General features: G+C 37.5%; 1 protein-coding gene across 1 annotated transcript in view; it reads left to right on the forward strand.

The window, feature by feature from the left end:
• The window catches only part of WARS2 (tryptophanyl tRNA synthetase 2, mitochondrial), a 39003-nt gene extending 22403 nt beyond the window's left edge, over positions 1-16600 (forward strand). The window contains exons 3-6 of the mRNA XM_066341186.1: positions 9081-9161; positions 10746-10831; positions 13443-13561; positions 15583-16600. Of these exons, the coding sequence (XP_066197283.1) occupies positions 9081-9161; positions 10746-10831; positions 13443-13561; positions 15583-16031 (735 nt within the window). The 3' untranslated portion in view covers positions 16032-16600. The remainder of the gene's footprint in view (positions 1-9080; positions 9162-10745; positions 10832-13442; positions 13562-15582) is intronic.
• Positions 16601-20294: the final 3694 nt, after the last annotated feature.

Raw genomic sequence — 20294 nt, forward strand, 5'->3', positions numbered from 1 at the left:
GCAAGTGATATGGAGAAATTGTCTATCCATTGAAGAATGTGAACTGACAAATATCAAAACAAGTTAACACCTGGAAGGTTCAACACAAGCATAACAATGCTGCATTTCACAAAATCCACAATTGGGCTACAAAACCCCTTGGCACAGGATACAGTGCATGCTGAAATTTATATGAATTCAGAAAGGGATTTGATAAATTAATCTGAAAAATTGCTTTGGGACTGTTGCATATGTGAGCAGTCACCTCTACAGGAAGTGGTGAGTATCCATTCTTTTCTGCATTTACTTTTTTTTTTCGTTGGTTGCTGTCAGAGATGGATATTTGATTGTGTCTAGTGTTGCTTTTCTTATGTTCCTTATTGTTTTCTTAGACTACTGGTCTAAAAGCTAAAATAGTGCTATTCCAGGTCTTGCTAAAGACAACACTCAGGCTTCCCTTGAAGCCAGCAGATCAGCAGTGAGGCTCTTACATTGCTCTCAGACACGGAAACTATGTTGTATCTTTCACAATATAATAATGCAGAAGTTGAATCTTTGAACCTCCCAAAAGAAAGTGTCAGACTCAGGAAATGATGTCTCTTTGTGCAATGCTTCTACAGTACCAATGCTGTCAAAAATCAAGTAAAACCTAGGATAGCTAAACGTGAACATGTTTAGCTTTATCAAATGAAAGTTTCCACCAAATACGATTCTGATTTTCCTTATGGTGGTTAGGCTGGCCTCAGTTAAATAGACTGCTTTTTTACCTTAATGTTTCTGTGTCCTTATCTGTCCAAATCTAATGGTCATTGTTCTTATTAAATCTAAGCCATTAGATTAAATGTTTGAGCTGTGTTTGATGCCTTGAATGTTATTCTTACCAATACTTACCACACAAATACCAATACAATTTTCAGAAGTGGCTGATTTAACATATTTTTGAAAGCTCATTCTCACATTGCAGTCAAAAGAACAATTGCAGTTGTTTGTGAATATAGACTGTTTCAGCACTGGTTCAGGCTGAAGTGGTTTGTCAGCTTTCGCAAACCAAGTCTGTACAAGCTGTATGCAGTGGTCAGGTATACCCAGAGATGCACTGTGATCTGTTACATTTACATAGGCAGCACCAGATGTTTCTCTGGAAGCAATTAAAAGGAGTATCTGTGTGTAGCTCTTGATGTGAGGAGAGGAGACAGGAACCTTGCTAATGTGATTATTGTTTTAGTATGATAATGAAATAGCACGTTATGGAATGTCATAATATCGAGATGATTGTTCCTAGAAATGAAGGTGTAAGATGGATTGCAGCTATTGCTAATCAAGAAAGTTTATTGCTTGATTTTGATTGGAAATTTCTCAGATTTCAAAAAAAAAAAAAAAAAAAGAAAAAGGAGCTGGCCTCCTTTTCAGCCACTGTAGCAGTCTTCAAGGGTGGTCTAAAAAAGCCCCACTTTTGTTTACAAACATTTGGCTTAGGTGTAAAGCAAAGTGACCAGAACTGATTGTATACTGAAATTGGGTGTGTACTTCCAGAGGTCAGCAGGAAAGTGCTGAAAATCCAGCCACTAACAGAGAACTGGATTAGGTATTTAGTTATGGACGGAGTTGTTTTTTTCAATAGCAGATCAAACTGCTAAATGAGAGAATTCTCAGTAGCTTAGCATGCTGTAATTATTGTTGTATTTTGAGTTCTATCTAGAAAATTACCAAATCTGTAGATCACAAAAATGTTTCTTTAATTACTCCTGTGACATTTCCATTAATTTTTTAAACAAATATCATGCAACAAAATTATTGTTTGTGAATTTTTAGTTTTAATTACCAAAACCCACCACAACTAATGACTTTTTCTGTACCCTGATTCTGTAGCAGTAAAGGCAGAATGAAATTCTTGCACTACAGAAATATACTATTGATAATGAGCCACACTAAATGGAATTGCTCATGCAGCCATTCATGTAAATGTTGTTGTGTCCTCTCACTTTCTGTGGATTACACTGGGCAAGAGTGGTCTGGAATTGCTGAAAAGGGTTTTGTTGGGGGTCTTCTGTTCTTTATTTGTTTGTTTGTCTTACTCTTTCTTGTATTTTGCTGCTTATGTTGCTTCTCTGGAATATGTTTGCCATATGTGACAAAAAATAATGCTACTTGGTTTCTCAAAAGGCCCATGTCTTCTGGTAAGGGTTTCACTTTTTTTAATTACTTAGGCTTTTTTTCAAATCTCTAATCCAGAGGTATCTGGAATACCTGCCTCCAGAGTTTTCACACACTTTATCATCCTTTTCAATACAAGCAAGAGACAAAAGGCTGACCAATATGAATCACAGACTGACTGCTGGGAGAAAGTGAGGTGAGAACAGATACCTCTTGTGCTGATACTAGATCCAAAAGGTGCTCTTATGATAAGGATACAGGTGAAGTTGACTTGGAATCCCAGAATATATATTTCAGTGATGTCCTCACCTTTCAACTAAAATGAAGTAAATGTGACAGAACTTTTGCATTGGCAAATTTTTATTGTGTTGCTTAGAGAGCATATGGCCTATGTTCTTATGTGTTGGATATACAGCTAAATTATGTATAAATGGAAAGTGTTATTTGCATGAAAATTAGTTTTGTATACTTCAGAATTTGCCATTTATAGATTATATTGTTTTAAAACATGTACGAACAGTAAGTTAATGACTGGCTGTATATTTGGTCTTAATACATTGCAGTTCAACAAATACCTCCCACACATACATGGCCATTTAAAAACTTGAATTCCAGCCTAGGAAAGTAGTGGCTACAAAGAACAAGTGATGATAAGTTGAAAATATTTAGAAGCAAGAAGGATGGCAATGAATAATTAGGGCCGTGTTTGGAACCACACTGTCTGTGAAGGGTTATGAACAAACACATTTAATTAGAGTATCTAGAAAAACAATTGTGGTGTATGTTGGACAGAAAAATGGCCTCCCAGTGAGAGAAGCTCTTTCATTACAGCTTGTTTAATTATATTTTCACAAGTAGGAAGTTATAGAAAAGTGACAATTTTTAGTAAAAATAAAAAATAAATGCGTATTTCGAAATAGTGCATTTTTATTTAGAGTACAGCTGCAAGATGTATGAAACCCTCTTAGAGAAAATAGTGTCAAGATATGCTTTAAATGGCTGCCTTTGCCTACTGGGCATAAAAAAGAAGTTATTGAATAATGACTTATACAACATATTGTGAAAGTATTAGAAGAAACAGAAAATATATTCCTTAAATTGTACCATAACTGATAAAAGATGTTACAGTCATCTCTCATGAAACTTAGATCTTTTATTTAAACCAAAAAGGTCTATGAGGGGGTAAATAAGGAAGACAGTATGCAATCTGCACACATGGTAAACTTATATGATATAACCCATTTTCTCTGATTCGTGGTGGGTACACTACACATTTCAGTTCTTACCCATAACCATCTTGTATCTCATCTGCTTCACAGTCAAAACAATATTAGAAACTGATTTTGCTTTTATGTGGTCTCAGGCTGTTCTTCCTGTCCACCTATCTATTGTAGTAGACACATGCTAAATGTCCCAAGAGAAACTAAAATTCCATCAGAGTTGATTCAGCAGGCAGAGCTTGATACGCTGCATGAACACTTCTCTGAGGAGTCCTGTGAGTTTCTGGACAACATAATGTTCAGTTTCTGGGCAGAAAATTGCAGTTTTCATCCTTCTGGATAGGGTGATTTATTTTCTGAGTATAATCAGCTGCAGTATTCTTGCAGTGTGCAAGCAAATTGAAGCAGTAACTCTAGGAAGTGGGAATTTGCAAATTTGTCTTAGCCTTAACTCCAAAAGCCAAAATACAACAATATAAATGTGTGTGCTGTTTCACTGCTGTTATTTTCCAGAAGTATCCATCTGCTTTGTTTTGTGGGCAGAGTTTGAATAGATTCACGCTACCCCTTGTCCAATTTTCAGAGGGGCTGAAAAGCTTCCATTGCATCATAGCTTATAAATTCATTACAGTACATTAATTTAACATGGTCCATTGAAAATTTCCTGTCATAAGAGGAAGTATGTGACTGTTTAATGTAGAAAATTATTCTGCTTCTCTCATTCCTCTGTTTTCTCTCTCATGGACTGGACTAGACATAACTAGAGCTCAGTGGGAAGGAAAGTCATGGTTCACTAGGATTTCCTTTTTTTTCTTTTCTGCCTTAATTTACCTTCTTCATCTCATACTATTATGTAGCTGTTATATTTTCCTCTCTTCACCTGTCTTCTGGACACACCAAACTAATCATTCACACACTATTGTGGGTTATATTAGGAGAATGTTTTAGAAAATAAGTTAATTTCATAATGAATAAAGGAGAGGAAAGGGTGCTTCAGCCAAATTGCTGTGATCTATCAGGGTTTATAACCAGGAAAGCTTGATTCCACTATGAATATTCTTTGTCAGGTTCTTCAGAAAGGAGAGACAGATCTTATTTCTGTATGTTTTAGCCAAGTAAGGTTAGGTGACTAAATTACTCCAAGGTACAGGTGAAAGCTGTAGATACTGACATATTTACTGACAATAACTAGGTAACCACCCCCCAGTTCAATACATTGCTTAACATGTTCTTTAAATCTGATCTTGCCTTTGTAGCCATAAACTTGTTCTACCCAATCAGTTATTTATTTGAACAAGAATTTGGGATACTGTGGCAAATTATCTGTCATAAGAGTACCTGCACTGTGTACATTTGATTCAAGAGTAGTCTATTTTTTTTTTTTTGTCTTATTTATGGCCTTTTCTTTCTTTAGCTGTATAATATAGAGACACATTGGTAACTATCTTGAACATATTGCCTGCAACCTTAGGCATTAATAAAACCTTACCTCTTATTCAAGAAAAATGTGAGCATCATTTGCTTTTAAAAAGAGCCTCTTGGATTTTGCAGAAGCTCTTACAGGTATTTCTGGAAGAGACAAAAGTCCTAAACAAAGGTTTAATTTCTTTTTAAATGTAGGAATCTTTTTCTTCTCTGTTCCAATTTCTTTTAGTACACAAGTATCCAAATTACCTCCTGAGACTATACATTTGTATTCTACTCTGTCAAAATTAAATCTTTTAAATTTACTGCCTATTTAAAATGTAGCCCTTAGTGGAGTTACACTGCTGAGGGAAAGCTGTTTCCACATGATAGATATGCAGCACATTTGCAGTGCCTTACAGAGAAGGGCTATAGGTTGCAACTTGAGGAAGTCCATCTTGAAAATAAAACACTGCATCTCTTTTTGCAGAAAGCCACTTCAGCTGCCAACATACAACTTTGTATTATAACCTCAGAAGGCTGAGGCCCAGTGTTGCTGATTTGCCTCCAGTATTCGTGCCTCTCTCACTGTTCTGGGATCTCATGGCTTGTTGTCTTCCTCAGCTCTATGTCTCATCACAAAAAGTCATCTAGAATTATTTGGACTAAAAGTAGCTACTGGTTTTCTATCTATATGCCATTGACTGTGGCCAGGGAATATCAGCAGTAATTTGGGAAGGAATAGCTAGGATCAAGGACAAAAAGATAGATCTGTAGGAAGAAGCCTTGAGATTGTACTTTAGCATATAAAGCTCCAGAGATGGTCCAAGTATAAATTGTGACCTGAGTTTAATAACTTCAAATGGCTACAGAATTAAGTAATGAAGAGTCTATTTGTCATTTAAAAGGGAGGAGCAGGGCACTCAGGTGAAGAGGTGAAGAAACAGAAAATGTTTGTGTGTTTTAGATAACTGTTCATTATAATTTGGAATTGGTCATCTCTGTTAAATACATGTGCTTTAAAAAAATATAAGGAATCTGGCTATGCAGCCTTGGCCTTGTCAGGCCACTAGGAAAGAATATAAGTAGTTTGCTCTAGAAATCACTCTTTGATTACTGATTAATAAGCCAGGTTGTGGGGGATGCTTAATGAAATGGAGATTGAAGGAAGAAGTGTGTCCCTGGTAATAGCATAGAGATGACCATCACAACCCTTTGAGAAATGTTGATGATTTTTACAGCCTTGTATGAGATTAGGAAAGAGAACTGTTAAAAAGAATAAGAGCATAGAGCAGGAAAAATGAGAGAAACTTGAATTTTCTGAGAAGAGCAAAGGGTAGGATTTGGGCTGTCTGAAAAGGGGGGATTGCTGAATGAATCTGGTTAAGATCTTTTGGAAAATTTTTAATGGGAACTAGTTGACTTTGTAAAGGGAAACAATAAATAGAGCACTTAAAAGACTGTTATTCCTGGAAATATTTTCAGCAAGGCTGCAAGAAATATTTCCCAAGAAAATAATGTTTATACTGAAAAAAGCCTATTTTTTTTTTTCAGGACACAAAAGTAGCTGAAGATGACCTGAAGGATTTAATTGATTAGATAGATGATTTTCAGAATTACCAATAATCAGAACATTCTTGGAGTTTGGTTTGGCATACAGTTCAGGAACTGTCACTGGTTGTGAGTTTTGTTCATTGGAGATGTAATTCTGGTTTTCTACTATTTGTATTTTTTCTTATTCTGAAGTGTTTGGGGGAAAGGGCATGCTGAGAAAATTATGTCTTCATTGAAAAGAGTTAATTTTATTATTATCTGTTCTCTTTTGAAAAATTGGGTAATTCCTGAAGTACATCATAGCTCTGGACAGTAGTTTGTTGTCAGATTTTAAAATACAAAAGAAATTGACTTCTTTACTGGTTAAAATATACACAGAATAGCCTGAATTAATTGGAACTCTTTATACTTTTACTTCTTGAAATCCTAGTTAGATTATTGGGTAACCTCCTTAAAAATAAATTAAAAAGAAAGCAGAACACCTCTCTAACAGTCCTACTCTTTTTAATGAAAATTATGTGAAAAGTGATGCTTTTTTGACAAAGGTTTTCCTTGTGATGGCACAATAAGCACTACCTAACATGATAGGAATCAACTGAAAATAGTTTTGTAGATTTATGCAAATATGAGGTCATCTCTGTTTCCTTTAACTTTACTGTTGAGGAGGAGAAGGCTGAGGTGTATATGCAATCAAACTTTGCAAAATCAGAAAAACACTGAATAAGCTGAATGTGGAATTGTTCACGAAATTGTGCAATACAAGAAACGTGGTATTCAAAACCATTACTGGTTTTTGAACATACATGGATACATTAGTTGCTAAATTATTTCTTTACACATGAGGTTTAAGCTTCTGGAGCGTGCTGCTCCATGGGGTTGGGAATGGGCAATATCATCTGGTTCAAAAAGGTGTTGGACACATTCCTTGGAAATCTGGATACATTATCAGGACTGGGCCAGGGATAATACTTTCTGATATTCCCTAATGCAACAATTATGGATGATGGAGAAGTATGAGGAGATACTTTAAGGAAGCAGTAGGCTCATGTGCTTGCCCCAAGTGCTACTCCTGGAAACAGCACGAGGCTGCATTGCCTTTGTTGTAATCCAGCACAGTGTTATTTCTTGGATTCTTGTGTTTTTGTTGTTTATTGAAGACATTTTCTTGCAGTTTTAAATGGACCTGCGGCAAGAAGTTGATGGAGTTTTTCTGGGAGAATGGCTTCTCCTGATTGTGATCCATGGGCATTGCTCAGTGAAAGGAAGAGTAGACTGACCCTTTATTCTTCTGGTGTCATATACATCATCATGTCTTCCAATTTCTTTGTATCAAAGTGATGCAATCAATGTGATGGAATACAGTAGCTAAATGAGTAACATTTGAGCAGATGCACCATAACCAACCAAACGCAGCAAATACCTGGCCCTCTTGCCAAGTAAAACACAGTAGCTTAAACCATGATTTAGTCTGACAAATGATTTGTGGTTTAAGCCTAGAACCTCCTGATTCAGACCTCAATATGCCGTCAGTTACTGCAATTTGGATGATGAATGCTGACTCATTAGCCTCTGAATTTACTGAATTTTATTCCAACTGAAAAGTATACCTTTGGTATACTTTTGGTATACTTTTGGTATACTTTTATGTATTTTATCCCCATTTTGTCAGACTTTTTCTTCAGCATATTCCTCTTCAGTCTTACTTAGGAAGGGTCTGTGTGTTTCAAGATGGGAAATGAGCATGACTTGGTAGGACCCAGAACTGTGTATTCAACCCAACAAATGCTATGTAGATCACTTGGTGTTTTGGTAACTGATGTAATGTCAAATCCACTGATCTAGTGAAACACACGTGTAGTCTTGGCTGCGAAAGCAACATCTGACAGAGCTGAATCAATGACTGCATAGCTTTTAAAGAGGGTTCTTGTCAACACAAGTGCAACAGAACACCATCTCCTCTCCATCCGTGACTAGAAGAAAGAAATGAGAAACCACTTTGAACCAGATGGTGATTTCTTCTAGATGAAATAGGAGTCTTGTGCTTAGTGTTTTCCATGAAGTTCATCTTACTCCAGTATTTTGTTGCACTTCGTCTTGTGCACAGAAGATTGCAGGTCAAATAAGCATGAGGGAATTAATAAAACCCCTGAATCTGTGGGAAAGGCAGAAAGAAGGGAAACAATCAACCTAAAATATTTCTAACCACTGAGCTGTGGTCAGGATGTTGGGTACTTTTACACATCGGTGACCAAAGTAGCCCAGTGACTGCCAGCTAGGAAACTACTATATTTAAAATGTGACAACAAAGGAATTGCAATTATAGTCCTAGTAGTTCTTACTTGTTAACAGACGCTTTTTAACTGCCTTCTGTCTGGGTTGTTATATCATGTTGCAGGCATGAAGCTTTGAACATCTTTGAGACAGTTTGTGTGCTCTTAAAGATTCAAACCTGCCATATTGCAAAGAGTGAATCAAATATGCAAGCAAAGGAGTTTACATGTTCAACTCTGCTATTGCTAAAGCATTTTCTTTCTTGTTTAGAATATGAGTGGATATCACAGATCAAGAATCTTGCTATACTATTTTAATGTAGAGCATTCAATCCTGGCAGTGTCCAAAACTTTCCATTAGCTTGTCACTTGACCTTACTGAAAAAGTAATATACAGAAATAAATGGTTTCTGGTCTTTGATGCAATTTATTCTCATTGACTCTGAGAAAATATGCATGTAAAAGAAGATTGAAGTAGATTCTGACTTCCTACTTTCAGGTTCCTGAGCATGCAGAACTTGCCTGGATTCTTGGGTGCTTAACTAATGTGCCACGTCTGCTACGTTTGCCCCAGTGGAAGGTATGGACAGTTTGGTAAATTTAAAAGAAATTTATGGGAATTCAGTAGAAGTGTTGTCCTGGAAGTACTTGTCATCTAGGAAGTACCAACTGTTCCTTGGTTATTCTTGCTTTACTTTTAAGCAAGTCTGTAGTCCTGTGGTGGAAGGGGGAAAACGTATCTCTCCAGGTCTGTTCCTCTTAATGAACATTTTCCTGCTGGAAGCTACAGAATTTTGGTTTTGGCAGAGACTTGCAGAAAAACTGTACTAAATAAGAGGTTTGTTTACTGTTGTTCAAATAGTTTTGCTAGAACATTCAGTGTTATTTCAATGCTTATTTAATAATGCAAAAGTAATGCAAGATATTGCAGTGGAAATATTGGGCCTTCCTGATTAAGGAGTTCCATAAACAGCTTTTCTTTTTCCACTATAAAGAGTGGCTGGTCTGTAGATTTTATGGAAGAGTGTTCAAAAGAGGCATATGTTTGAAGAGGAGTATAGAAATTATAAATATTAAAAATGTGCTAAGTGATAATATATCTTAAATGTTTGTCTTTACAAGTTTCAAATGTTCATCTTAATCTTTGTGTTGCATCAGCATGACTGCATCAACAGAGTTCTTGCATCTAATTTCCTTGTATTTTATTTTGACATTTAGTAAGCAGAAAAAGAAAGAAAGACAGGAGAGAGAAGTATCTGAAAAAGGAAAAAAACCCAACAGCTTAAGAGCAGTTTGGCTTGCAGAGTTCAGAGCAGTCTTAAATACCTCCAGATGTTTTCTTTTTTCCTGTTTTCCTTCTTAATTAAATAAAACCAGTAAAACTGAAATACAGCAACCAGTGTTAATGCATGGCATAGATTAAAGCAAACCTTTTCAAACCTGAGGTTCTAAAGTTAAGCTCCTAAATCCTACTATGACTGGATTGACTTTCCAGACCTACAGATAGGTGTTACAGGTGCTAGGCTTTGCAAATTAGGTTCCCTGAACCCTAGGAACTTAGAGATGTAGACAGAATACAGGATCTTCTGGAGAGTGTGAGACGAGTCTAAATATATTTGAACAGTCTTAATGAAATAATTCAGATTTCAAAGATGTTAGTATATTTAACTATTGCTAAAAGTAAAGCATAGATATGCCAATGCTAGAACAGAATTAGTGTTTGTAGCCTGACTGTCTTGATCTAGGTGATCCGTATCAGGAGCAGTAGAGGACTTGAATGCACTAGGTCGATTGTGCAAACTGATGGAGACAACACTGGACTGTGCCTCTGTAATTCTCAGTTCTCCCAGCTATCACCGGCTGTCCTGGTGACTGTGTGTGATCACTGTGTTTTGATCTCTAACACAGACATTAATTCATATATCCATTTTGAAGAGTTTCAAAAATTTTTTGCTAAAGACACTATTTAAGAAGTAGGATTTATGTGTAATATGGAAGTGTATACCAGAATATATTCATAAGGAGTGGATTTTACATGACATTGTCTTCCGTACAGCTACATAATAAATTACTCAATTATTCAGAATTCTAATTAATTAAAATCACAACCTTTGATACCATTAGTCAAAAGTGTGATTCTTCTCTGTTTTTCTTTTCCATACAGATGAAGCGTGCCAGCCAGAATAGCGAAGGAACTGTTGGTCTGTTGACTTACCCTGTGCTTCAAGCAGCAGATATTTTGCTATACAAGTAAGAGGCAGAATGCGAGCCCATGGACCATGTCTGTTCAGCTGCATTGGAATGAGTGCTTGTCAGGTCAACATGCTGACTTGTTGAGCAGGGGAGCTGGGTGTGCTTAGATCAGAAGATTGGAAATGGATGACAGACTCTCAAGTGACTGGTTGAAGTCTAGCCTGGGTAAAAAGCTATTGACAGGACAGTCAAGAGCAAAAGCTGGTCATGTGAGAATAATTCTTTGGGAATTATAACAGACTGATGTTTAATTATGCATATGTTCACACAGATAACACTTCTTTTAAAGTAGTTATGCTTTATGTTATGCAGTATGCTATAGAGATGCTTAAACTGTCTGTGTGGAGTATACCAATATTAGTGAGGGATTCTGTGTAGGCCAGAATCCTGCTGATGAAAAAGATTAAGTTATTGACTGCAGCTTGTAGTACCTGGGCTGGTTCAGTTTTCTCAGTGTTGTACTGTGTGCTGCAGTGGAAGTAGCCCCTAATGAGGGACTGGGAATTCACCATGCCTGAGCCTGTAGCCTGGATGATGGAATTTGTAGTGCGTTGTCATGACTGGTTGTATTTCATAATATGATTTAAACTGTCTCAGTAAGTAAATGTTAAAGACAGTGCACAATGTATGAATTATTTTTATGTTCAGAGCATATATACTTTGTGACACTGTTCTGAAGGAAGTTTTGAAGTATTGGTTGGGACAGAAAATAACACAGGACTGAGGATAAGGATGTCAGGTCAGACTAATCAAGATTAACCAGTTGTGAATTCAGAAAATATTATCTAGAGAAATTTCATGTTGATTGTTCATAGTAGGGAAAACAGGACTGTTAGAAGATCAAGAGATGGTATTTCTAATTTACCTAAATTTTAACTAAAAATAACAGGAAGCAATCAAAAGTCACAACTACTTTGACTATGATTATGATTTTGTTTGAAGTGGGTCCCATTTGATTGTCAAATATTTGAGTGATTTGAGTGTCAAGTATTTAAGGGTGAAATTTAGACAATTTTATTAGAAATCACCATGCCTGTCTCTTCCATCTCTAAAAAGATCAGGTGTTTCATCTTTCCTTAGTAAAGCCAGTGGTTTGTTGGCTACTATCTGTATTAACAGCAGGCTATACACACAGAGCACAAAACAAGGAAGTGAAAGAGAAACAATATCTCTTTGAAGAAATTTGACTTAATATCTTTAATAAGAAATGTCTTAATGTAAACAAAATAATATAAGAAACAAGAATTGGTGAGAAACGGAAACACAGGAAGGGAACAACAGTCATGAAGTAGAATTTAGAGCTGGAGCAGGGGAAGAAACAGTACTAGCTCAGATGAACCAAGGATCAAAGAGACAGGAAAATGGACAGAAGGTAAATACATGCAGAAAGGAGTAAAAATAGCACCAGAATACAAATATTTTTAAAAAGCTAGCAAGGGAAAAGGCAAGGTATCATGCAGAGACTTTTATAGAGATAATATGTTTTCTGTTTAGTGGCAAACTTTGTGAATATGAAGCCATTTTGGCATATGGAAACATTTCTTTTGACCTGCTTAAAGTATATTGATTATGGTAACTGATTTTCTCCCTGTTAGAGGGTACTGTGATTTCCTATTGACTGCTGTAACTGTTTTTAGGTTTCCTTGCTAACTGGTTGGGAATAAAGGTGGACAAGTTGATTCCTGGATGTCAGCCCAGTAATTCAGAATCGGAAGGAAAGAGTACCGTGTTGATCTGAAATTTTCTGGGAACTTAAAAGATGCATAGTGAACTTCCTGACTTTGGAACACATCCAGTATTCATAGCTGAATACCCCATAAGCCTTAGAAAAAAAATCTGCTGGGGGATGGGAGAGTTGTCAAAAGCTGGCAAGATTTCAAGTTTGCCTCATCTAAAAGAATCATACATTTTTAGCAAGTATGATTAACTGTGGGAAAGAATCACCAGGGGAGTAATGGATTCTTCATCTCCTCATGTTCTCTGATGCAGACTGTGTTTCCCTCCAGAAGTGTATTCAGGCCATTGAGTTCAATACAGAAGATCAAATTATCCTTTGAATCTAGCATTTCTAATCCTCTAATAACACTTGTGACGGTAGAGGCACTGGACCACATGATTCATACAACTATGATGAGGAGGAAACACTTTCTTCTTTCCTTCCCTTGATACATCCTCAGTACTAACTCCTCAACAACAGTTATGTTTTCCTGAGACTTGACATGACAAGGTGCTTGCATTTTATGCCTTGCGGATCTTTCTTACTTTGTTTGCACACTATAACATGTGCTCTTTGATCTCTAAAGAGCCAGCAGGAGATACTACAGAAACCTTTCTTTGAGCTGAGTTTAATGAGTTGCTCTTACAGGTATCTTTGCCATATATGTCTTCACAAAGGGCTATTTTGCCTTCAGTTCAGCACAAAAAGCTGAGTCATCCTTGAATATGTTCAGTTTGGGATCCTGTTCCCATAGCACCTGTATCTAGCTGGGACTGAGTGTTTGGCTCAATCTGGCCCTCAGTCATGGCAGAAGCTGTGGCAGTCTTGAGTAACATTTCAGCAGAACCAGAGAGCTTTGCTGAGTTTCCTGTATCTGTGTTTTATTAAAAGGTCAACACGTGTTCCTGTTGGAGAAGATCAAGTCCTGCACCTGGAACTAGCCCAAGATATAGCACAACATTTCAACAAGAAATATGGAGAATTCTTTCCTGTGCCCAAAGCCATTTTAAGTGAGCTGGTCTTGGTTATTTTTTTCCCTTAGCTGCACTTCGAAGTTGAAGATGGATTTTAATATTGTGATATTTCAGGGACCAAGAAAAGGGGGCAAACTGATATTATGGGAGTGGAAAATTAAAAACTGCCAACAAGAGACTAGAGGCTGTGAAAATGAGCTCCCAAGATAGATGCAAGGCTTTAGAAGTCCATGGTGGAGGAAGGTACGTGACGTCTGGTATTCTAGTCCAGGGGGCCAGATGCACTCTACTGCTGCCAGTCAGCCTTGCTCTTTAAGTACTGGGCTTTTTAAGAGTAGGGTCTCTATTCCATGTTGCTCATTCAGGAGACATGTAAGCGGCAAGGCAAGAGGCCTCTAGCAAGCAGAATTCTACAGTATCCGAGTGGGAGATGTTTACTTTAAGCATGCTGAACAGCCTGTCCGTTTCTATGTACAGTGCTCCAAAATTTTTTAAGGGTGTTTAATATATGCTTGAGTATTTCAATATGTGTCTGTCACAGAGCTTAAGACTTTACGGGTTTGATCTTAGACTCAGGAAGACTTATAAGGAAAATCTTCTCAGCCATTTTTGAGCAGTAAGGTCATAGGCCGGGGGGTGAGGAGGAGTCAGATGGCGCAAATGGCATGTTTGCTAAGAAACGTGAAGAATTGGGCAAGGATGAAGCGTTGCATCTTTGTTGTAAGTAATGTAGAGGAATGCACAGCAGAGACCTTCGCCCCCAAAAGGGCAAGGAGCTCTCACCTTAGAAAAGACAGGCAGTAGTAAACCTTTCTCAATTTTCAAGCCTCAGTGACAAAAATGGTGTTAAACCTAGATTGGAGTTTTGAGAATATTAGGGATTGCAAACTCTGCAGTTTCTAATTGAGTACTAACCACTATAAAGAGGAGCTGAGTGTAGCCTATGATGCAGATGAGGCTATGTACCATTAAATAAAAAGTTTCATTTGAAAAAATAAAATTAAAAAAAGAATATTTCATTTTGTTCCCAAAAAGCATTCCTTCCTAAGTTCACAAGTATATGCAAAACAACAAAATATCCTAGATGAATGGAGAAAGTAGGGACCTATTCAGACTCACTAGCTGTAGACAATTGAATTACCTGGACTCTTTCAAATTTGCAGAAAAGGGACAGACTCTTCCAAAAGGTGATTTCAGAACAAAGCACCTTCTGGGGCAATCTGAATTGTATGCTGGAAGAACTCTTATCCTTTCCCTGAGTACATAGGCCATCTATGAGCAGTATGCAGGTAATTTAGTTGGCTCTATTAGGTGTCTAAAAACAATTGCTGTGAGTTGGCTCTGTAGATAAGTGATACTTTATGTATCATGAATGATATTTCTTGGTGAAAAACTGAAACAGTGTGGGTTGAACCTGTCAAAGTACTTTGTAATATTCTCCTAATGCTACTAATCAATTTCACAAACATGCATCAATCTTAGCAGTTTGTACAATACCCACTCCTTTCTTATCTAAACAGTGCTTAACGTCTAAGAGAGCTGGTCAATGTTGAGTTAGAGAATTTTAAGAACTGTTTTTACTGAGATTTAGGAGAATTGCCAAGAGATTTTGAGTGGAGGAGTTTCCTGAAATAAGGAGATTAACTGTTATGGTTTCTTTGGTTTGTTGGTTTGTTGGGGTTTTTTTACCAGTGGACTTAACCTGTTTCTCCACTGCTCAGAACCTTTCAGTAATGTGCAGTACTAGAAGGGAGGGGAAATTTGCGAGGGAAATCAGCATGTGAGCCACATAAAATATTAGGAGTAGCCCCAGCAGAAGTTCCTGCTTAGTGCAGATGGGAGAGATGGAACAAGCTTCATTCAGTTTATGAGAGGAGAAAGGTAGCTTCTGAAAAGGACAGGAAGGGTGCAAGGACTAAACAGAGCATACATGATTGTGCTCACAAATCATTTTTGAGCGAGGATAAACAGCTTCATCATACAGCTATTCATTGTTCTTAGCAATTGTCAGAAGAAACCATTGTCTATGCTCATAACTTTTCTTCTTTTTTTTAAAGGTACAACAAAGAAAATAAAATCCCTCAGAGATCCATCTGTGAAGATGTCCAAGTCAGACCCACAGAAGTTAGCTACTGTTAACATAGCAGACAGCCCTGATGAAATAGTGCTGAAATTTCGCAAGGCTGTGACTGACTTTACCTCGGAGGTGACCTACGACCCCGCCGCTCGCCCCGGTGTCTCCAATCTGGTGTCCATTCACGCTGCAGTCACCGGGCTTAGCATCAAAGAAGTGCTGCACCAAGCCACTGGTCTCGACACTGCTCACTACAAAATGATGGTAGCAGAGTCAGTTATCCAAAAATTTGCACCTATCAGGAATGAAATCAAGAAACTCCAGGAAGACAAGTCCCATCTGATAAAGGTTTTAGAGGATGGAGCAGAGAAAGCCAAAGAACTGGCTGCTCCTGTCTATCAAGAAATAAGGAGACTGGTGGGATTTCAATAGAAACTGCTGAGTAGTTGCAAAGACTTTTGTATCATGGGACAGAGATTTTGTTCTTTGTTTTAATAAATGATTTTGTAACAAAATTATTTATTAATTACTAATCATTTTGGTTTGAAAAAAACGCTTTTCTTTCCTGGAAGATCCAAGGAGAACATTTAAGGTGATTGCATTAAAAAATGTCCATGCAGCCAGGTATTTCCAGTGGGACCAGCATTAAGCTTGCCTGGATAGTCAAAGAGGGAGGACAGAAGCAATCACAATTCACAAAGAAAATCACAATCCACAATGAAACTGTGCAAAAGCAGATTATGAGGTTGTCTGTGTGGGTTTTTGGATTTTTCCATTAACTGCTGCAAGAAGCTGAAGTGTAGGCAAGGTGATCAGAATCTAGCAGAGAGATTTGTAATCCTCTCAAGAACATACTTAGCTATGTATGTGATCTTGTTGCAGATGGACAGTTTATCTTATTGGAGGTTATTCAGCTTTGATATGGTGATTGAACATGTTCTTGGATAACCAGAATAAAAGCAGAGACTTAAGAATAAATGCTCGGGGTAAGGAAGAGAGAACTTCCTGCTTCTCCCTATAGTGTCTTCTAATTCAGTGTGAATTTTTTTTTTTGTGTCTATGTAGTTTGTGTGAAGTGAATTTCACTTCTACCATTTGTGTCATCCTGCTGGTCAGGTCTTAGGTACTTCAGTGAGAAATGACATGTGCTTCAGCTGCTTCTATTTCACCTGCTGTTCTGTTTAGCATGGTGCTCTAGGATTTTCAGTTCAGCATGGATTACTTTTAAAAAGGTGTAGAAGAGAAAACGTAATCCTGAATCAAAGAAATCTTGGATTGAGAATCAGAGAACTTTCTGTTAAGTTTACAAAATTGCTTCTCTAGAAAAATTTGCCAAGGTCAGAGCCAGAATAGAATAAATAGATCTTTATAGACTATTCACCACTGAGCCTTGAGAAAGTGTAGTGATGGGAGAACAGTGTTAGCCTGCCCTGATATTGGGCCTCACAAGATCCACAAGCTTGGACCCGTGGATTGTGGCACTTGTTGGGGAATGTGTGGCGAAGGGGAATTTCTAAAAGGAGACACCATATTCTGAAGAGGGGTAGTAGTACATGTTAAAAGGTAGTGAAAGCCCTACTGGTCCTGTGCCAACATATTTAACTGTGTCGTTACACTTCATGGTGCTGTGTTTGAAATTGCTGTACTGTGATGTAAATTGAGTTAATCCTGTACTCTGGCAGCTCATAACCACTCTATGCCTGTGGCATTTGTCATGAAGGATTGCAGTCTTACATGACTGAGTTAGTAAAACATGGGGGGCAGTTGCTTGCTACATAGTGCAGTTGATTGGTTGGTTGGTTGGGGTTTTTCTAAAAAGCAGAATTTAGTTAATTATAGTGAGTTGATTCAGAAAGAAATATTGAATTTTCCAAAACATAAAGCTGAGGACTGAGCATCTCCAGATCTGTGCCGAGAGCTGTATTTTTTTGTTAGGGATCTGAAGAAGAGAACTGCCATGCAAGAACTTGATGATGACAGATTTTCTAAAATTAGTCAAGACTAGAGAAGCAGAATGGAGACAGACTCATTGGAACCAAACTCAGTATAGACAAGCCTAAGGTAATGTCCTCTGGAAAGAATAAGTATATCCAAAAACTGTCCCTGGTTTTAAATAAGCTATAGTGGATAATGAAAGGACACATTATAATTGTACATATTTACGTAGTTTTACAAAACTTTTGTCAGTGTTTAATAGCTGTATTAGGGCACTAAGATGAAAAATCAAGGCACACAATTACTGCTGCTTCCTGACTTGGCATAAATGTTTGCTGTGGTGCTTTTGGCTTTTTGATACAGACTGATTTCTGCAAAGGTCCCACAGTATGTACCTTGAGAGAAGCTAAAACAGTCCACATGAAGACTCCGAAAGTCTTTAATAGTAGTGTTGCTAGTTTCTACTCATACCTCTTTCCACTAGCAAGATAGAAGCATATATTCAAAAGACACATTGGAGTTTCAAGGTCTCTTTACACTTCTGATACTCAAATCTAATATGTAGAGTTGCCATTCAACACACGTTCTCTGCAAAGGAAAATAGGGAAATAGGAAAAAAGGAAAATAGGAGTGTTCATGGGAGGGGTTGACACCAACAGGTAATTTTGCTTTCTTGCTTAAACTGTTCTGAGCAGTCTTTCCAATACTGTGAGATTCTTTTTCAGAAAATCATGTAAGTAAAGCAGGGAAAAAACTTCAAAAGGGCATTTTCTTTGGGGTGGGGGTCTAAGGCATTACATATTTAACTGTGTTTCAATCAAATTCACTAATTTTCCTCTTTTTAATTCAAAAATACATTGGGGGTTTTCCCTTTCCCATCAGCCAAACAAGTGTTATTTGCCTGACCTATTTCCTTCAAGTAAGGAAATATAGATGGTTTTTCATCTTCAGAAAAGTTAAACTTCTGTAAAATGAGTATATTAACCTACTGATTGTTGAGTTAGCTTTTCATTTTAGTTGCTCCTGTGGAGGAATTCTCAAAATAATGTGTTTGTCCAGTGAAATAATCTTGATTCCATTTACAACCATGATCATTCTAAAGATGTCTCCTCTCCCTTGAGAGGAGACAACAAATGTAAATGTTTTCAGGCATCTGGTGCCTATTTCAGTTTTCTTAGAGCATGTTTTTTTCTGCAAAGTTAAATAACCATCTTGGCCTTCACGTGATGTAGCTGAGCTTGAAGGAATGAGTTGATTCCAAGCTGCACTCTTCTCTTGTACCTCCCTATTTCTTCCTGGGAATGTTTTATAAGCACCCATTCTATATAGGGTTCTGTGGCAATGTTTGCTAGGTAGTGCAGTCGAGTTAGAACAGCTGTTTGGAGAAAAATTTTGCAGAACACTTGATGCTTTGTGTTTCTTAATTATTTGTTTCACACTAACTCTAGTGCTAGGCATTTAATGTTTGTTTGCAACAAACTAGATGCACTCCTGAAAGGCATTTTCATGTTTGTTTTTATCCAAATCATATTCTCTAAGACTTTTCTGTGATGTCAGCTGAAGTGTGGTTGGTGGGGAGTTTCTGCAGAAGCACACTCCTCATCCCAGCTGCAGTGCGGTGTAGACATGCCCTGTGGTATTGTAGGAGTCACTGTAAGGTGTTCTTGCAGGACAGGGTGGGAAAAAGGTCCAAATATATCTTTCCTAATTGAAGTAAAAAGAGACAAAAGGTGGGGAGGTATACTTTACCCCTTGCTGTGTTGCTCACTGAAGAAAAGGAAACAGAAACAGTGATCCTTTTTTTAGAATGTGTTGGTAATTTGTGCCTTAGACTCAAAATCTCCTTTTTTGCCGTTCCTATATGTTAGTGCACCTGGCCTACTGTGGATCCCAGCCTCTATATGTGTATCAGACATAGCATCTCCTGGTAAGACTTACTCTCCTTTAGAGATAAAACATCAACTCCACAGTGCATTACTTGCAAAAATCTAATGAAAATGTTTATATATAACATTTATACACTTGAGATATTTATTTTCCAGCTAGTTCTTCCTAGGAAGTCACGATATGTAGTGAGTCTCAGCTCTGTGCTTTCAGTTTAGAGCATAGAGTTTACTGAGAAGTTTAGATTCAGGAACAATGTTTTCTGCAGCAGAGATTCCAAATGATGGCTGGCTCCTTAAATTAACTCTGGGACTGCCCAGCATACATCCCTGCCTCAAATAGCTGGAGTGCATGGATACTGTACATTATACTGGAATTTAGTTGTAACTCTTGAAGATGTGGTTAAAGTTTTCAAACACTATGACCCGGCTTCTCAGATTCCCCAGAACACTTTCTGCATAGTTCTGATTCAGTGTATGTTTATCTACAACCAGCTCAAGCAAAGCTCCTTTTCAGGATTATGGCTGCATCCATTAAAGGCTAAGGAGTTCATAAAAGTGAGCTGAAAGTCTAAGGAAGGAAAGTGAAATGAGATCCTTGGGGACTGACATGCATCTAAATGTTTTGGGAACCATAGGTTATCAAGGCAAATGTTTTCTTATCCTTGGTTAGGGCCATCATGATCCTGACAACAGTGTAGCAGTAAATACTGTGATGAAAGCGTGTTCTTTCAGCAATCCATCTTGGTTAGATTTACATTCAGCACAACAGATGGATCTTTCACCATTTTGATCTGTGCATTTGAGTTCCTGGATGCTGCCTACCTGTTTTTTATGGCTGATGGAATGCTGCACACAGAGAAGTAGTCTAGCAAGC

This window comes from Sylvia atricapilla, chromosome 2 (assembly GCF_009819655.1).
Source record: "Sylvia atricapilla isolate bSylAtr1 chromosome 2, bSylAtr1.pri, whole genome shotgun sequence".
Taxonomy (NCBI): Eukaryota; Metazoa; Chordata; class Aves; order Passeriformes; family Sylviidae; genus Sylvia; species Sylvia atricapilla.